This window comes from Cucumis melo, chromosome 6, assembly GCF_025177605.1.
Source record: "Cucumis melo cultivar AY chromosome 6, USDA_Cmelo_AY_1.0, whole genome shotgun sequence".
Lineage (NCBI taxonomy): Eukaryota > Viridiplantae > Streptophyta > Magnoliopsida > Cucurbitales > Cucurbitaceae > Cucumis > Cucumis melo.
The window spans coordinates 15,391,923-15,411,949 of NC_066862.1; the positions used below are offsets into that span (position 1 = coordinate 15,391,923).

The 20,027-nt window shown below is 34.7% G+C and overlaps 1 protein-coding gene across 1 annotated transcript; it reads left to right on the forward strand.

Annotated features, from left to right (window-relative positions):
* Positions 1-6,377: 6,377 nt before the first annotated feature.
* On the forward strand, positions 6,378-7,834 carry LOC103496822 (MLP-like protein 34). The gene is made up of 2 exons (XM_008458830.3): positions 6,378-6,643; positions 7,397-7,834. Exons 1-2 carry the CDS (start codon positions 6,457-6,459, stop codon positions 7,669-7,671), a joined length of 462 nt encoding a protein of 153 aa, XP_008457052.2. The 5' UTR covers positions 6,378-6,456; the 3' UTR covers positions 7,672-7,834.
* The last annotated feature ends 12,193 nt before the right edge of the window (positions 7,835-20,027 follow it).

Below are 20,027 nucleotides of genomic sequence, written 5' to 3' on the forward strand. Positions count from 1 at the left end.
TTCCAAACTTGAGGGGTATTAGAGTCTTTGTAAATAAACTGTAAATAATGTTACCTTTTAGTTATTTATGTTATAACTATTTAGTTGGTTGTTTGTACGTTAGACTCTATATATATAAAAATTATAAAGGACTTGGATGTAATGTATGTTAGATAAACGGTGTTATTCTCCCTAATGAAATATAACTCCCAATGTTCAAAGGTAACAGACAATTCTTTACTTCACCATTCTACTGGCACTAACCTTCCAAATTTTAATTACACAAAATAATACACATTCCAAAAATTTCCCTTACCTTATATAATCAAATCACATTTCTCCATCCTTTAACAAAATCAATCAAACCCCAATTCATCACTTCTTTTTCTTTTTAATTTACAAATGGCCTCAAAACAATCTTCAAAACTAGGGGTGAAAAAATTGGAATTGGACCTACAACAAAATTGAACCTCATGAGCTCTACATCTGACATGAAGATTCAAAGACCAGTACTTTAAGAATCAATTCACGGCCAGCAATTCTAAGTATTCCATCACAAAAATCTGAACTATTTTGTTAACGAAGTGATCATCTAAGAGAAGGGTTGAAACGGAGTAGAACTATTCAATCACTATAAAAACAACAATCAATAAAGAAAAACAAATAAATTAATCGAAACCACTCAGCCAGAACAAAAACATGAAAACAAATAAAACAACAAATTAAATCCAAGAAAGAAAATGGTAAATGAATGAATAAAACAAATTAAATCCAACAAATAAAACAACACCGCTAATGAATGAATCAATCAAACACAAAAGCAAAGTGGAATTGGAGAAGGAGGGGATATTGACGAACAATAACGAAGTAGGTAGCAACAAGAAAGAAACCAGAGGGCCCAAAAGCACGCCACGTGAGAGTACCAAGCAAGAAAGTAGAAGCAATACCAGAAAGAGACAAGCTCGAGACGATAATAGGGGAACCCAGGATGAAAATGAGGAGGTTGCTGAGAAGGGCAGACTGCCAAGTGATGCCGACACCGAGTCTGTAGACAAAGAGGTGAAGAAGAGTCGAAGACAAGAGGAAATGAAGTCGCAGACGAAGAAAAAGTTTAACCTAATCGGTTAATTTTAAACCCGACCCGACCCGAACCGAATCAAATCGGTTCGGTTCGGTTCGGTAATGTTGTTGTTACTAATCGGTCCAACCCAAACCGAACCGATTTGGGTTGGGTCGGGTCATCGGTTCGGGTCGATTTTTTTCACCCCTAGTTAAAATAGGATATTTTTACTCTAGTCACTGTTCTATTTCTATGTTTGTACATTCAAATGTTCAATTTTATTTGAAGCATTTTCAACAAAGTCGTAATTTAGTTTGGGAGATTTTTCAAAAAATAGAACAAAATGTAAAAATATTTACATTGTATAGAACAATTTTTTTAAAAAAAAACCCACAAGCCAAAACGTGAAATAACAAAAATACCTCGCGATTAATCAATCACACGCACAGGAAAAAAGATTTTGTACCTAGTCTAGACGATCTTGTGCACCCTTCTACCCTGTCTAAACGATCTTATATCAAATCTAAACGATTTTGGTGTAAGGCCCCAAACACATACCATCAAAACGATAAGAGCCCTGCAAAAAGAATATTGTGCGAAGAAATTATTAATTAATGGAACGAGCTTCGCGAAAGAACAACGCGAGGAAAGTGCACAGCGAGGAATAGGATAAGTTTAGGGTGCGCCTAGAAACAGTGATGTGACCCAGATGTCAGTAAGTTAGCGATTGATTGGAGCCTACCATCCAATCCAAATTCAAGATAAGGTTGGCCAGAGACGCGTGGCGCTTTGAGATTGGGTCACTTCCCGCCGCTAGAAAAAGTAATCATTTCGATATGGGAAAACTCACCCGAGAGGACTATAAGTAGAGGAATTCAGACTAGTTTTAAGTTGCTTTTATCCTGAACTCATTTAAAAGAGAATTAGAAAGACTTCTGGAGATTTCTGAGACCCAAACGAGCCCAAGCTCGATGAAGCGCAAAGGCAGCTAGGCTAGGGAGCTAGTTAACTTTGATTGTGAGTTGTTTCTCTTACAAAATATTTCCAAATTTTAAAAGCTTCTAAATTGAACTTCCATTGAGACCATAAGTTATAAGATTTTCCTTGTGCTTTCCAAGTCCTCAAATGCATACTATTTACAAATGAATAGCATTTATTGTACATTAAAATGATGTGTTTAAGGAAGGTGTGTAAGAACTTAATAACGATCGAATAAAATAACCTTTGTACCCTATGCGATATAATGTCTCATCTTTGTTGTGTGATCTGGGATGAGATGCTCTATTCTTGGTGTGTGATCTGGAATAAAATGTTCTATTCCTATTGTGTGATCTTGTATAGAATGCCCTATTCTCGCTGTGTGATCTTGAATAGGATGCCCCATGTATGTTTTGTGATAGATGTCAAAAATTATTCTTATTGGAAACCCCGCATGATTTTCTTTATTAAAACATTATATGGGAGAGCATGGAGAGCCCTGGTGGCTGGATATGAACCTCCTATGATGGTGTGTGTCATACTTCCTCCCGAACTACCTACTAGCTTAGACCGAAAGACACAATGAAGCCGACCGACAACACTTTTCTCTATCGATATCTGTCGAGTCTATTAAATTCTTTAACATGATAAACTTGCTAATTTGGTATATAAACTATTATACATGCAACACAATACAGCGGAACCTAGACTGACCTCATGATAATATTTGAAAACTTATAAATCTAACAAGCAAAGCGTTAACTGTAGATATTTTTAGAAAACAACTCTTTCAAACATTCAATACATATATCTATAAAATCTAGCAAGATATTTCCTGTTTATAAACTATTTAACTAACATAACTTCATTACGTTGTGTAGGGCACACCCAGTACAACCAACGTTTATTAGTTCTACGATGTAGTGTGGCCCTTTCAGCACTCTCATCGTCTTTGTCGTAGTGAGGCTCGCCCAACACTCACGACAACATTGTTGTCACGGAGTACACTCAACGTCAACAACGAAACATAACTTGTTTGCACACAATATCCTCCAGCCTCAGGCTCAAGATCTCAGTCATGTAGTCAATGGAAATATCATAAAGTATATGAAAACATTAATACATGTATGCTTATCTTAACCTTGCATAAACTCAAACTTGTTTGTGGAAAAACTAAAAATCTTAAAATAATTCTCGCTTAAACTATGTTTTACTTAAACAAATGTCATTTCAACTGCTTTTCAGAACTCATTAATTACGTGCTAACATGTGGATTCCATTATGAAATCTAAGCTCAAAACTCATACTCAAAAGTTAAACATAGAAATCAAATATCATTTATAAACTCGTAGTCAAGCACGTTAAACATTTAGTTATAAGAAACAGTTTTTAAAAAGAATCATTTTCAAAACTTGTTTTTGTCACTCACAGTCTTAGACTAATTCTCCGATGTGTAAACTCGACCTATTTCCTCTTGGCCTATCAAACAACCAAAATTGAGTATTAGAAACATAAATATTATGATATTCAAATATTATGCTTGACATGGCTCACTAAAGATGATGCTTAAGAAGTCTAACTTTAAGAAATAAAACAATATTCCACACATTTCTCAAAATTTTCCAAATTCGCAACATGAAATTCAAATGATCACAGCTCTTCCAATGCTTAAAAATGAAAGTTCTTTATGTCAAAATCTTTATTTTAAGGACCTCTATAACTTACCTCAAGATATGTAAATTTGATTCCCTGTGTATAATCTCAGACATCCCTCGAAACAGAACCACTCCAACAATCGCGTACACTACGACCCCTTTAACTTGTCCCTACAATTTAACTTATTTTCAATCATTTTTTATTCATAGTTTTCAACCATACCAAATAGAGATTCTAACTCCACCGGTACACCTGAAATACTAAAAAAAAACCAGAGATCTCCTGATTTTGGGTGAAAACAACCTGCCTTGTCTTCACTGTACTCAAAATTCACCCAATGAACATTAGAATTTGCTCAAGTTTTCTCATAATTTTTTTTCAAAAATGAATTATCTTTCAGTAAATTTAAACCTCACCTCTTACTCTTTTTCTGTATAGCTCGAAATCAATAAAAAAAAAAAAAACCAAAGATGTGCTTAATGAACTATAGAGAAGTTTGTCTTGCAAACTCCTTGTCTTCTTCAACATACATTTTTTGAACTTCTTCTTCTTCCTTTCTCAGCCTTCTACCCTTTGAAACCCCTCTGAAATTTAGTAAATAAATGGTGAAAAAAATGGCGAAGAATAGAATGAAAGAAACTTAGCGGTGTGGGTTTCTTTTTTACAAGCAATGCACCGAATCCACAATTCCACCACACTTTCTCTTTTCTTTCCTCTTTATTTTTTTTTTTATAAAAACCATTAATTATATATATAAAATTATATACTTAATTTTCATTTTTCTTTTATTCCTTTCATATTTAAAAAAAAAAATCCAAAGAGAAAAGGGAGAGTTTTGTTTTGCTTCGTTTTCCCTGAAGTTGGTTTAAGTTTCTGTTTGAAGTTGTTGTTTGAACTTTTGTAAGTTAGTACGATGTTCTTTTTTAAAGCTTCTATCTTGATGCTTAAAAAAAACTATTGGAATGAAATGATGTTCAAGTTAGTTTATTGGTGAAAGTTTATGTGTTAGTTATGTTGTTGTTGTTGTGTGTATATATGGATTTGTTGTATAAGATGCCCTGATGTTGATTGTGTTGGTATGTTGTGCTGCTATTGTCTTTGCTAGCTATCTGATCCATGAGACAGTTTTGAGAAGCGATGTCTTGAACCGGAAAAGAAATCTCCTTTTAGATAAAACGGAGAGTTTGTTGGGATTTTGTCTAAAAGATATTGTGAGGATTATCTTTTCGAAAATAAGATAATTAGTTTCTAAAGGATAAAAACACACACACACACACATATCATGCGTGGAAGAAGTCGAATTGATTGATCGACGGAGAAGAAGACTCCACTACAGAAGACTGAATGAAAGATTGATCACAGAAGCTTCAAAGTATAGAAAAGGTAGTGCGACCTTTTATCTATGACAACAATATGTTGATCTAAGATGATTATAAATGATGAGTAAGGTAAACGACGAAGCGTGATTCAAGTGATCACAGTAATATTCGGTAGTGAATGAAGACATCGTCGAAGAGATTCATTCATGCATTCAGGGGGAGCCTGAAGTCAGATATTATTGAGAAGAATCACTCGTGCATTCGGGCTCATGCATTCAGGCTTAGAAGTCATTGAGAAAAATCACTCATGCATTCAGGGGAAGCCTGAAGTCTGAAGCTAATGAGCATGTTAAATAGTCATATAGTTCAACATAGATCAAATGTTGTATCGATGTATATTGACTAAGTGTGATTCATAATAATATTACTGATCAAGGTTGTGCACAGCTCCCCAGACGTAGGCAATATTGATCGAACTGGGTTACCAAAGTTCTTTGTGATATTCTCTTCTGTTGTCCCTCTAGCTATTACACCAGTTATTTACTTTATGATTAACTAAAAGTTAATTTGATTATCTCACGTCCGTTTTTCAAAATTAAATTGTTTTTGTCCATATAGTCTATCATATATATTTTACACCCCACCATAGGATTAGCATGTTCATGCATTGAAAGTGTGTTATTAATGTTATAATGTATGCATGTGTAGGATTTCATGAGTATTACTATTAAATGTTATAATAGTTCATGAAATGTACGTTTATATATGTGTTATAGAAAAGCATGTGAAATGCAAGTTATAGGTTTTATCCAAGGTTATAAGAGTTATAAAGTGAATTAGACGTCTAAAATCTATAACAAAAATTATATCTTGTGTGGTAGGGAATTAAACCTCTCACTTCTAAAATGAAATGTCATGTCAAATGTCACGAAACTAAGTTCAGTTTGGCAAAGTTTACTAAATAATTAATTAAGTTTTTTTATGTTAATTTCTAATAATTAATATAATGAATTTTAAGGGTGATGAAAGTAAAATTTAATTAATCAGCAGACTATTCATTCTCCTAATTGATTAGCATTTTCTGAACTTGGGATTTAATTGTCCAAGAATTTGAAACTTTAGGAAAGATGACAAAATTTACACAACCTCGAAAAGTTAGTTTATCCAAAAGGAAAAAGAAAAAAAAGATAAAGGATTGGTATAAATCAAGAGTGAAAGCATATGAAAGAATTTGCAAATTGTCAGGTAACAGACAACAAATAAAAAAAGAAAGAAAGAAAGAAAGGATGCTAAAGGATAGCAGAATGTTTTGGAGTGGTCACAAAAGCAAAACATCAAGCTGGAATAAGAATAATAATAACGACTATAAAAACCTCCATTGGGGTAGTCCTCCTAAAATCATAATATTATTCAGTTTTTTTCTTTTCCTTTCTGTTTTTTCTTGCATATAAAAATAAAAACAAAATGGCTCAAATTTCCCAGATTTCTGCAGATGTTCAAATAAAATGTTGTGCTGAGAAATTCTATGGTTTTTTTAGGAAAAATATGTTCCAATTGGCCCAAATGTTCCCTAAAAACCTTCATAATGGTGAATTCCTTGAAGGAAATGACTTTACTACCGGCGCTCTCATGCAGTGGTCTTATGATATTGGTAGGCCATATTCTTTCTTTCTTTCTTTCTTTTATTCCATTTCAAAAATTCACATTAAATTTATCAAATCAATGTAATATACATTCTTGACCAAGAGATTACTGCTGCAAATCCCAACTATCCTGACATTGAACCAAGGCTTTATTTTGCAAATAAAAAGATTAAAGAAAATTATAGACCAGATATTCTATATTCAAATCGGGAGTCTATTCTTATTTTAATATAGATTCTCTTATATAAACCCTAAGCACTACAAGTTAATTTGCTTCTTACTCCCAATATAACACATTTATGCTCTAGTGTTTAAAAATTTTTAATAATAAAAAAAGAATTACAAGAGTTGTTTGACGGTCAATCACACTATCTAATACTTACACACAGCTATTGTTATATCTTATATATCATATTTATTTCTTTTTTCGTTTTTTATTATTATTTTTCTATCGTCTTCATCTATTTTAAAATAAACATTTAATTTCGTAGTCAATTTTCAAAAAACAAAAAACTACTTTTTCATAGAGCTAGTTTGATAATTTAGAAAAATGAAACAAGACTATTTTTTGTTTTAAGGGTGTCCTGTTTTAAAAAGTTTAAAAATATTAGTGTGCGTTATGTGTGTGTATATAATAAAAGAAAAAAAAAGGGTGGAAGTAAATAAAATAGCTAAAACAAATAAAAATAAAATAAGTCAAGAAAGTTTGATAGCTAAAACAATATGTAATAAAGTTAAAAGAGTTCCATTGTTTGATGTAGTTGGCCCTGCAAAAGCGAAGATAAAACTGGCTGATGTGGATGAACAAAACATGTCAATCACATACGAAGCTGTTGAAGGAGACATACTAAGCGACTACAACTTTTTCAGAGTCAAGTTTCAAGCCTCTTCCAATGGAGAAAACGGCAGCGCCACTGTGAAATGGTCGATCGAGTTCGAGAAGGCTGACGAGAACATCCCTTCCGCGGAAGCTAATTACCTGGACTTTGTTTCTAAGCTCTCTATGGGACTTGGTGCTTACCTTGCTACCAACTAACTAATTAAATAGCCACTACAACTTGATGCTTACCTTTCCTTGGAGATGCTGCAATGTTATTATGTATTATTATGAATGTATTTGGACTTTAATATAAAGGGGCAATTGCTAGGTTCAAATGGCCGTTGCTTTCCCATTGTATTATATATAGTAGTTAGTAGTATTCGATCTTTGTTGTGATTATTTACTGCAAATTCCAAAACTTTTGTTTATCCAAATTTTGGAATTTAAAATTTAAAATACATAATTATATTTTAAAAAAGAATATAAAACAACAATGACGGTTGTTTGGGGTCCTGAGTTGTGGTGAGATGTTAAGAATCCCACATTGAAAAAATTAGATGGACTAATAAACCTCAGATGAGCTACTTCTCTCATTGTCAATTGATTTCGAGATGAAACCACCATACTATCAAATGGTAGAGCCCATTAAGCCCAGACAATCAAGATTGATCGATGAACCCAAAACGACACCATCTTGCAGTGACATATTAAGATGTTGGTTTTGTGATGGAATCATATACTATCAAATAAGTTTATATCGTATGCTTGGAGAGTTTATATGTCCAAAGAATTCAAGTGTCTGTGTTTAGGGGTGTAACTGGTGCAAGATTGAATACAACAAGGGTCACTATCAGAAATGAGTCTTTTAATAGCCTCTAAAGATAGCTCATTATAAATAGGGCTATTAAAAAAAAAGAAAAATAACGAAATTTTTAATAGCTGAGGCGAAATACCTCCCCTAGTTTGGAGAAGATTTCAACCAAGACGCGACCCTCCATTTTGCTCAAGCAGAGACGGCCAGCTGCGATACCTACTCTCGTTTCACACGCACGACTACCCTCCGTTCAACCGACGACGATCCATCGTTATCTCTATCCAATCGCAGCCACACGACCGCGCGCCCCTCTCTTTTGCTCAAGCAGTACTGCCACACGACTGCGATACCCACGTCTGGTCTCTTTTGCACAAGCACTACTGCCACACGCACGACTGCCCTTCATTGTTCAGCTGACGATGACGCCATCATTGTCTCTGTCCAATCGCCATTGTCGCTGAAGCTCTGGCACCGTCTTCGTCTACAAGGCAAGGCTCCAAAAAAGTTATGGCTGGTGAAGATTTTCCTTAAGGTAAGAACAACATTTCATTCTTCATAAAATTGGAAGTCGGTGGTTTCTTATAATATCTAAAATGAGTCAATATTTTATGATATCACGTGGAAAAATTTGCATTTGCATTCTTATAGGTTAAAGCTGATAGCAAGTGAAGCCAAATCATAAACTCTATTGTTTAATCTTTGAATTGAAAACTTAACGTATGAGGTGTTGGGTGGTGGATTCGCTTGTTCTTCCTCCAATTTCCCTTCTCCTTTCACCAATCATTCAAATGGCGCTTCATCTTCCTAAATCATGGATTCCCGGTAACGACAATTCTTTTTCTAGTCTCACAGTTCCTCTTTTCATTTTGGTGGTTTAATTTTGACGATATTGATTTGATCGTGCCTTGAAAAGAATGCGGAGGATTCCTCTAATATCACAGAGCCTCCTTTCTCCACCTTCAAATGGCGGTTGCTCAACTTTATCTCTTTGGGTTAACAGTAATAGTAAATAGCCTAAGGTTTTAAGGTCAGTTGTTGTTGCTTGTTCGATGTCTTTCACCACCAGCATCAATTTCACTTCATGATCACCTTAACGGTACACACGTTTAAAAGTACTTAGCCTACTTTTATTACAAGTTAATTCGGTGAAGTCTGTGCTCATTACTCAAAATCTGAGGCTTTCTTGTTATATATATGATTTAATATATTAAAATTATATTTATCCATAAGTTTAAGTTTTTAGGTCAATATCAGTGTTTTTTAAGATGGTATGAGATTTGTTGTATTTGAACTCTTGCAATATTATTCTCTCTCCAATTAATATTCACTTTCACTTGTTGGGATCTAAAAAATATATTGAACCTGGCTGGAAAGAGAGAACAATCAAAGTAACCACTAAGCTAATGCTAAATATTAATAATTAAATAGTTTTCTATATATATATATATTATATAAAGACAATAAAGGTTAGGGGGGGCTCGAGCTCCCTGGGCCTATGCTAAATCCGCCGGTGGCTGTAAATACTATATTATAGCTATAAATACTATATTATAGCATTAAAAAAAGTCTATTATATGTTAGAGATTCACATTATTTAAGCTATATAAACTTATTATGGCTCTAATAAAAAACTCTATCAAATGTTTTTATAGCCGTTGGAAAGCATACGAATGCAGCGAAATTAAGGATCAGATTTCTACGCTAATTGCAACTAAACATTATTTAGTGATTAACATGCATACTAAACACAAACCTAATTACATTAAATTAGGGTTAAAAGAATTACTTACCTTTTGTAGCTTCTCGAAGCTCCAAATCTTCTCTCAAACTCGAACCGGACCACCACTAGAATTGACCAGCTATTCTTCGAATTTGGAACGGGATTATGGGACCCATTTAAATGTAAAAATTAGAAAAAAAGAGATGGAAATTGGAGGAGGAAAATTAGGTTTTGAGATTTGGGAGAAAGACTTCTTTGTAATTCAAAATTACAAATTGAAAAAATTCTTCTTCCATTTGAAAATTGCCCCATAAATAGACAAATTACATGCAACATTTGCATGTAATTCAACCACCAAAGCCCAACACCTCACAATCCACTAACCATTAGTGGATTGATTCACCATTGCATTTTCTCTTAGTGGGCTTGGTGTCATTATCATAAGCTTCCACATAGCCCACTAAAAGTTAGTGGAATTATCCAACAAAATGTTGGATTTTCCCACTAACTTTGGTCAAGAGGCAAATGTTCATTTGACCATTCTAGTCAAAATCAAAAGTCAACATTTTGACTTTTTACCATTTTGTCCATCTAGACTAATTTCGACCTCCCAAGCATGAATCCGCATTCATTTTCTTGAAATTCAAATCATATTTGAATATAAAGCCGGTCAAAGTTTGACTTTTCAAAGTCAAAAGTCAACATTTTGACTTTTCAACACTTTAACCATTTCCATCAATTTTGAGCTTCCGAATATGAATCCATATTCATATTTTTAACATTTAAAGCACATTTAAACATAAATTCCTATAATCGATGACTATATCACATATATTCGTCGGTTTCTCTCTCTTTACCTAATTTGAACAATTCGAATTATTCCAACAGATTGTTCTAAGTTAATTACGTATGAGTTAACAGGGGAACCTAATAGACCTATAGATAGGCTCCAACGATCCAAGATTAATTGGCTAAACCCTTTTATAGACCGAGCTAATCAACATTAATTAACAAACAGGTCATTCCACTAAAGTCCCATAGTTGCACTCCCCTCACTATAGATATATTTGTGTCTATTTGATATAACCATGATCAGTAAGTTAATCCTTCACAAGTTTTTCGTAACCTCGGCTGAGTCAAAATATTGTTTTACCCGCGAGACTACATCTTGTTCCTTAAGTCCCACTAATCTGTTATTGAACATTTGGTTTAAGATCCAACCTATAAAACGAGTCCCTCTCAGGTCAATGAGTGGGTGGGATCCCTTGTTCAAGACTTGGATTTAGTTCTTAAGAGAACAACCTATCTACTAACCTTAAAGCGGGTAGGGGTGAATTACGTCTTGCACCCTATGTCCCTAGCCATCCATTCGGTCTTACCAATGAAATTGGAGGCTTATTGGGCCAATGTCGTTGAGTTGCCCTCACCTATGCAGATCCAAGGATAATACCGTTTGAACAAAAGTTCATAGTTAGCTCAGGATTAAGATTAAGTTACCTAGGTCATCATAAATGAAATAGTCAGTTTATTTAGTCAACGGTGTTATAACTTAAAAGTGACTATTTCATGGTTTCAATCTTATGTAAACTCTTTACATAGGATATCCCTACTTCCATGTCTCTACATGAACGATTTAGGATCACTTCGTTTGTACTAACTACAAAGCAGGTCGCATCCATAGTGTTTCCAAAATAAGGCGTCCAACCTTATTCATTCACTATAAACCGTTTGGACTATATACTCGAACTTGATCCAAGTTTATGTCTCTACATAAAGTTCAAGTCTACACTAGATAACCTCTGGACCTTAGTTTATTGGCTTCAAGATTAGAATATTCTATTTTCACTAATAGGTCCTCAAAAACCACTTTATTAAGTAGAATATAGTTTTAAACTCCACTACGAGTTTTAGGATATAAATTCCAACAATACCAACGTATATAAGCTATATCTTCATACTGTATAATGGCACTCACTATAACTTTAGAAAAATGTTATAAAAAATCCCAAACTTTTAATAACATGGACTGTTAGGACTTTCGAAAAAGGCTATTAAAAATCTAGTATAGGCTTTTAATTCTTTAGCTATCGTATATGTTATTTCTTGTAGTTGACCTCCAATGCTGCTTTTTCAATTTTTTTGAACTCTTCACAATCTGTTTTTATAATTACTATTTTGTTTGGAAACCTGCTTTTTCAATAATTCTACCATCTTTGTTTGAATAAAATATGAATGGCAACTTTTTCAAGGTTTTCTTTTCTTTTTTTTTTCTTATTAATTTTGTAATTCCATGAGTTTAGGAGGAAAACAATCATAAATAAATCAATATCACATGTGAATGAGATAAATTTTAAGGACATGAAAGATGGTTAAGAAAACTTTAAAAGAATTAAAAGTTACAACATATACCAATAAGGTGAACTTTCCTTTTCAGTTGCTCAATCATAGGAACTCCAAAGTTCTGAACCCAAGCCTGAAAGGAGGAGGGGATAAGAGTCAGAGGATATAGGAAAGATTCGATCCGGCTCAGAGAGAGGACTTGAGATTCCCAAGAGGTAGCCTCCATCGCAGCAATTCAATCTCTCTACGTCGTGATCAATTTGGAATAATTCTATGTTGGATGACTTTCTGTAAAATTTCCTAGGATGCATGTAAGTGAAAGTACTTCGATCCTTGCCTAGAAAACTTGATATGAAAGTTACTGCGATTGAGGAAGCTCATGATATTACAACGCTGAAATTTGATGAATTGTTTGGCTCGTTGCTTACGTTTGAGATGGCCACTGCTGATAGAGAAAGTAAGAAAGAAAATGGAATTGCTTTTAAATCCACACATGTAAGTGAAGAGATTAATTGTGATATTGAAGCAAACATGTATGAGTCAATAGCTTTATTAACCAAAAAATTCACAAACGCCCTTCGGAATTTAAAAAATCTGAATGTCACAGGTACGAATGTTCAAACTTCTAATCAGTATCGAAGAAGAAATGATAATGGTCCTACCAGGAGAAACAATGAAAATTATGATAGAAGAAGTGATGGTTATCTTAAGAAAAAGGAATGTGACAGAAAGATTTTCAGGTGTAGAGAATGTGGAGGAGTTTGTCATTATCAGGCAGAATGTCCTACATTCCTGAGAAAATAAAAGAAAAACTTTTGTGTCACAATATCAGATGAAGAATCTGTTGATAGTAGAGATGATGATGGCAACATAAATGCTTTCGCAGTATGAATTACTGATGAGAACACTGATGATGATAGTAAAAATGATGAATTGTCAATTAAGAAGCTTGAAACTCTAAGGAAAGAAGATTATGAAGCTAGGGCAATATAAAAGGAAAGGATCCAAGATCTTTTAGAAGAAAATGAACGGTTGATGTCTGTAATATCTTCTCTGAAGTTAAAATTGAGAGAGGTTCAAAATGAGAATGATCAGATTTTAAAATCCATTAAAATGCTATATTCAGGAACGGAGAATCTAGATTCAATACGAAAAGTTGAACATAATGGCTCTCATAGATATCGGTTGGGATTTGTGGCCTCTGCAAGTAGTTCTAAAGCTACATCAGAAATCAAGTTTGTCCCTGCCTCAGTAAGAGTTGAATATGACACGATTCATACAAAGACTAGCATCAGGACTCCAGTTAAATCTCTTGGGAGAACTAGTTACTATTGTGGTCGAAAATGTCATATCAGGTCAATTTGTTATAAATTAAGGCAAGACCAGTTACGTCAACAGAAACACTGGAATAGAAGTCGTGGTCAACCTCGCTTGGTCTGGAGAATTAAATCTGCTGAAAGATGTAAGATTGCCTTTACATCCGTTCAGACCGCAGATGATGCGTGGTATTTTATAGTGGGTGCTCCAGACATATGACTGGAAATAGATCCTACTTTACGAACTTAAACGACTGTGTCACTGGACATGTTACCTTTGGTGATTGTGCAAAAGAAAAAATTATAGCAAAAGGTAACATAGACAAGGATGATCTACCACGACTGAACGATGTTAGGTATGTGGATGGACTAAAAGCAAACTTGATCAGTATAAGTCAACTGTGTGATCAAGGTTACAAAGTTAGTTTTGATGATATTGGTTGTGTTGTCATGAATAAAGAAAATCAAATTTGCATGTGTGGTAAACGAAAAGCTGATAATTGCTGGCATTGGAATTCAAATATGTCTGACACCTGTCAGTTGATAAGATCCGATCAAACATGGTTGTGGCACAGAAAGCTGGGGCATGTCAGCATGAGAGGATTGGAAAAAGTTATTAAAAATAAAGAAGTTGCGGGAATTCCTGATTTAGACGTAAATGGAAACTTTTTCTATGGAGACTATCAAATTGGCAAGCAGACAAGGTTTACTCATAAAAGTTTGAAAGAATGTTATACCAATAGAGTCTTGGAACTGTTACATATGCATCTCATGGGTCCAATGCAAACAGAAAGTCTTGGAGGTAAGAGGTATGTGCTAGTTGTTGTTGATGATTACTCAAGATACACTTGAGTTTGTTTTCTCAAAGGAAAAACAGATACGGTTGAAATATGCAAAAATCTGTGCTTGAAGCTACAACGTAAAAAAGGGAAGAAGATAACAAGAATCCGAAGTGATCATGGTAAAGAATTCGATAATGAAGGCTTTAACAGTTTTTGTCTGTTAGAAGGAATACACCTGAGTTTTCTGCACCGATAACTCCTCAACAAAATGGTATAGTAGAAAGAAAGAACAGGACATTACAAGAAATGGCTCGTGTTATGATACATGTCAAAAATTTACCTTTATGTTTTTGGGCAGAAGCTGTAAATAATGCCCGTCACATTCATAACAGAGTAGTTATTAGAACTGGAACGACTATTACTCTTTATGAACTTTGGAAAGAGAGAAAACCAAATGTCAAATACTTCCATGTGTTTGGAAGTACATGTTATGTCTTAGCTGACCGAGAATACCATTAGAAATGGGATGCAAGGTCGGAACAAGGAATCTTTCTCGGGTACTCTCAAAACAATCGGGCCTATAAAGTATACAATAACAAATCCGGCAGTGTTATGGAAACAATCAATGTAGTTATAAATGATCTCGATTCTAATATCAAACAGATGAATGATGAGGAAGATAAAACTCTAAACATGTATGAAGTCAGAACTATGAGTACTAAGAGTCTAAAGCCGATAATTCATCCGACGGTCCAGGCAAAAGTTTGAAAAAATCATCAAAAGAAATTATCAATAAAAAATCTGAATTAATTTCGTCAACTCATGGAAAGAAAAATCATCCAACAAGCTCTATCATAGGTGATCCATCAGCTGGGATGCAGACCAGAAGGAAAGATAAGATTGACTATTTGAAGATGGTTGCTGACTTGTGCTATATTTCCACCATTGAACCTTTGACAAGACTCTGCTCTCAAGGATGAGTATTGGTTAAATACTATGCAAGAGGAGCTACTGCAATTTAGACGAAACAATGTTTGGACGTTACTCTCAAAGCCAGAAGGTGTAAACGTTATTGGCACCAAATGGATATTTAAAAATAAGACTGATGAAACTGGATGTGTGACGAAAAATAAAGCCAGATTAGTAGCTCAAGGGTATACTCAAGTTGAAGGTGTTGACTTTGATGAAACGTTTGCTCCTGTTGCTCGACTTGAAGCCATTCGACTTTTACTGGGCATATCATGCATACAGAAATTTAAATTGTATCAGATGGATGTAAAGAGTACCTTCTTAAATGGGTACTTGAATGAGGAGGTTTATGTTGCTCAACCAAAAGGTTTTGTAGATTCCGAGCACCCGAAGCATGTGTATAAGCTCAACAAAGCCTTATATGGACTAAAGCAGGCTCTGAGAGCTTGGTATGACCGGTTAACTATGTATTTGAGAGGTAGAGGATATTCTAGAGGAGAAATTGACAAGATCTTGTTCATACACAGGAAATCTGATCAACTGTTGGTGGCTCAAATTTATGTTGATGACATCATTTTTGGAGGATTTCCTCTAGATCTAATAAATAATTTCATTAATATTATGCAGTCAGAATTCGAAATGAGCATGGTTGGAGAGCTTTCATGTTTTCTGGGACTTCAAATTAAGCAAAAGAATGATGGCATTTTCATATCACAAGAAAAGTATGCCAGGAATATGGTCAAAAAGTTTGGTTTGAAACAGGCTCGAAATAAGCGGACTCCAGCTGCGACACATGTTAAACTTACAAAAGACACTGAAGGTGCTGAAGTTGATCACAAACTTTACAGGAGTATAGTAGGTAGCCTATTATACTTAACAGCAAGTCGACCTGACATAGCTTATGTTGTGGGAATATGTGCTCGTTATCAGGCGGATCCTCGCATCACTCAACTAGAAGTAGTTAAACGAATTCTTAAATACGTTCATGGGACCAGTGACTTTGGAATGATGTATTCCTATGATACCACTTCCACTCTAGTTGGATATTGTGATGCTGACTGGGCAGGTTCAGCTGATGATCGTAAAAGTACGTCTGGAGGTTGCTTCTTTTTGGGAAACAATTTAATCTCTTGGTTAAGTAAGAAGCAAAACTGTTTTTATTTATCTATAGCTGAAGCTGAATATATAGCTGCAGGTAGTGGTTGTACACAATTGATTTGGATGAAAAATATGCTGCTTGAATATGGCTTCGATCAGGACACTATGACGTTGTATTGTGACAATATGAGTGCAATTGATATACCTAAGAATCTTGTTCAACATAGTTGAACTAAGCATATTGATATAAGACACAACTTTATTCGATAACTAGTTGAAGACAAAGTAATAAAGCTTGATCATATTCGTTCAAATTTACAATTAGCCGATATCTTCACTAAACCCCTGGATGCTAGCTCATTCGAATACTTACGTGCTTGTTTAGGTGTGTGTCGCACTTAATTTCGTGATTAGCTATAAAGATGACGCATGTCTCCACGTTTCAAATATTTAGAGTTGTCAGCGCCGTTTTCGGAGTAAATGGAGGTCTTTTCGGCTGATGGGGTTCTTCTTTTCATTCGTGGATGTTTAATTTCTGACTATTTGAATTTTATTTTGACTATTTAAACTGAGATCATCTTAAGTTGTTACACATTCTGGAGTAGATACATCATTTGAAATTTCTCATCGGTTACTTGAATTTTTTTCGTCATGGTAAATACTCGCAAAGGGTCTTATGTGCCTCAGCAGTCTAAAGATGCACCTAATGTCATCACCTCTTCGCCTTCTCCAGTACAACATGCAAGGGTCAGAGGTCGCCGGTTCAAGAGCACTCCTCCCCGGAGACCCTATCGGCTTCCGTCTGAGAAAGTGTAGGGTGAGGCCTCCAGTAGGTTGCAGGAGTCTTTATGTTCTGAGGCACTACCTGAAGTCGGGGAGTCTGTTGCTCCTGTCTCTCCTGTGTGCATGCACATCGAGCTGCTGAGGCCATTGTATCGGATATAGAGATGATCAGGATAATGTTTCGTTAATTCGTTTGTTAAAGAAACCCTCAGGGCCAGTTACAACCGAGAGGCTCCCTTCTGATCCCTTGGGTTCCATTCACTGATCTCAAGAGAGCTCATCAACTAAACGGGTATTCATTCCAACTCCAAGAGACTGTCGACGCTCACCAGCTATACCTTCAGGTCATTCTCCCTCTATTCGCCCTCCTCGATCGAAACTACCTACTTCGCAACCGGATGCAGTGCCTGCACACATTCCTAAAATCACTACTACTGCACGTGAGGAACAGACTGATGGTTCTCAAAATGATTATCAATGTGCTTCTTTTAACGAGATACCTCCTGAAGACATTCCTCCTCCTACTGATGATCCCATTGCACCATCTTTTGAAGGAAGGCCAGAGTCTTCTAAAGGTCCTAAACCCCCAAAAAGAAAAACTCAACAGGCTAGAAGAAATGTTACCACAAAAACTCGCAGAAAGAAATCCCTACAAATGTTCCATCTGTTCCCATTGATGGAATTTCTTTTTATCACGAGGAAAGCGTTTAATGCTGGAATTTTGTGATGCATCGGAGAATTGCCGATGAGGTAAATATATCTGACAAACACCAACCCTGCATGAGTATCATAAACCTTATCTAGAAGGCTGGTTTGGAAAAAACTATCTCGAATGTTGGTCCTTTTTATCCCCAGTTAATTAGAGAATTTATTGTCAATTTACCTGATGACTTTAATGATCCGAGTAGTGCTGACTATCAGACGGTGCACATAAGAGGGTTCAAATTTGTGATTTCACCTGCTGTGATAAATTGGTTTCTTGGAAATACTGTTGATATTGACTGCTCTCCATCATGTCCTACTACTGAAGTTTTAGCTAATGTCTTATCTAGAGGGACTTTGTCCATATGGCCTGTGAATCGAATCCCTGCAGTTGCTCTCAGCATCAAGTATGCCATTCTGCACAAGATTGACATTGCCAATTGGTTCCCTTCCTCACATGCCTCAAGCATATATGCTGCCTTAGATACATTCTGTTGGGGTTGATGCCCTAAATCTCGTGGTCTTGTAGTTTGTAATTATATATATTATACAAACTTTTTATTTATCTAATAAAATAAAGTGCTTTATTTTATTTGACATTTAGTTACATTAACTCACAAAACCAATAAACTAACATCCAAGGTTATCTTCTGTAACCTAAACATGTATGTGGAGACATACAAGTGGATCATGTTTAAGTGATAACCTAAATGGTCTGTAGTAAATGGATAAGGTTGGATACCTTATCCTGGTGACACTACGAATACGGCATGCTTTGTAGTTGTTACAATTGTTCTAAAGTGCTACAAATGATTTGATCATAATCATTCATGTCGAGACATTAGAGCTGGGGGTATTCTATACAAAGAGTTTGTATAAAACCGGACCATAAAATGAATAGTTTCTCTTATTAACACCGTTACTAGTTGAGACTACGTTTCACCAGGATGACTATAGGTGACTTGACTTGAATCCTGAGTGAGTTGTGAACTCCTGCCTATGAAGGTGATCCTTTGATTTGTATGGGTGAGAGTGGCCTATGTAGCCGACTCAATATGCCTACCATTTTGGGGATGTGTCTGATTGGAGAGCTGGGAACATAGCTACACAAGAAGGAATTCACTCCTTCTCTATAGATAGAGTAAGTAGAGAAATTGCTCTCTTAAGGGTTGATTTCAGAACTTGAACAATGTGGCGCCACACCCTCTCTATTGGTCTGAGAGGAGTTCAGTTATAGTAGGACTATAGTTATTGTTCATTAGAGGAATCAGTGGTACTTAAGGAGTTAGATGTAACTACAAGGACAAAACGGTAATTTTTGGCCTAGCTGTACTTACGAGCAATTTGTGAAGGGTCATTGCACTGTTGATTGGTTATATCTAATGGACACAAAAATATATCTACAATAAGAAGAGTGTAACTATTAGTCTTTAGTGGAATGACTAATAGTTAATGAATAGATATTAATTTAATTAAAGAGTTTAATTAATTAATCTCATTTCATTGGAGCTTCAATTTGTAGGTTCATAAGGTCCCCTTGTTAGCTCAATAAGGATAAATGAGAATCAAATTTATTTTTGTTTAATTTGAATTGTTCAAATTGATTAAAGGGAATAAATTTTATATGATACAATTAATATAATGTATTTGATACATTATAATGTAAAGTTTTTATGAGAGAAGTTAATATTTGAATATGATTCAAATAATAATAATAATATGAATAAGATTCATAAATAAACTATAGGTTAAAATTGAATTCGATTCATATTAGAACTATAGATTATATGAGAGATCTAAACCATTGGTTATATTATATATGATATAATATAAAGTTTATATTATATGAGATATAATATATATTAATTAAATTTATATTGATTTTATTTAATTTATATATATATATATATATATATATTTAAAGAGAATGAATAACTCCCTTGGGAGTTATTCTACGTGGGAAAGAAGTTTATAACTTCCCCCTCCATGGTTAAGATTTGTTTTAAAAAGAAAAAAAATATATATTTTACGATCTCTTTGTATTCAAA

Bases quoted from the DNA above. Each gene is read 5' to 3' on its own strand.
- LOC103496822 (XM_008458830.3), top strand. From the start codon at position 6,457: ATGGCTCAAATTTCCCAGATTTCTGCAGATGTTCAAATAAAATGTTGT. The intron at 6,644-7,396 runs GTAGGCCATATT...TGTTTGATGTAG, and splicing joins GCAGTGGTCTTATGATATTG to TTGGCCCTGCAAAAGCGAAG.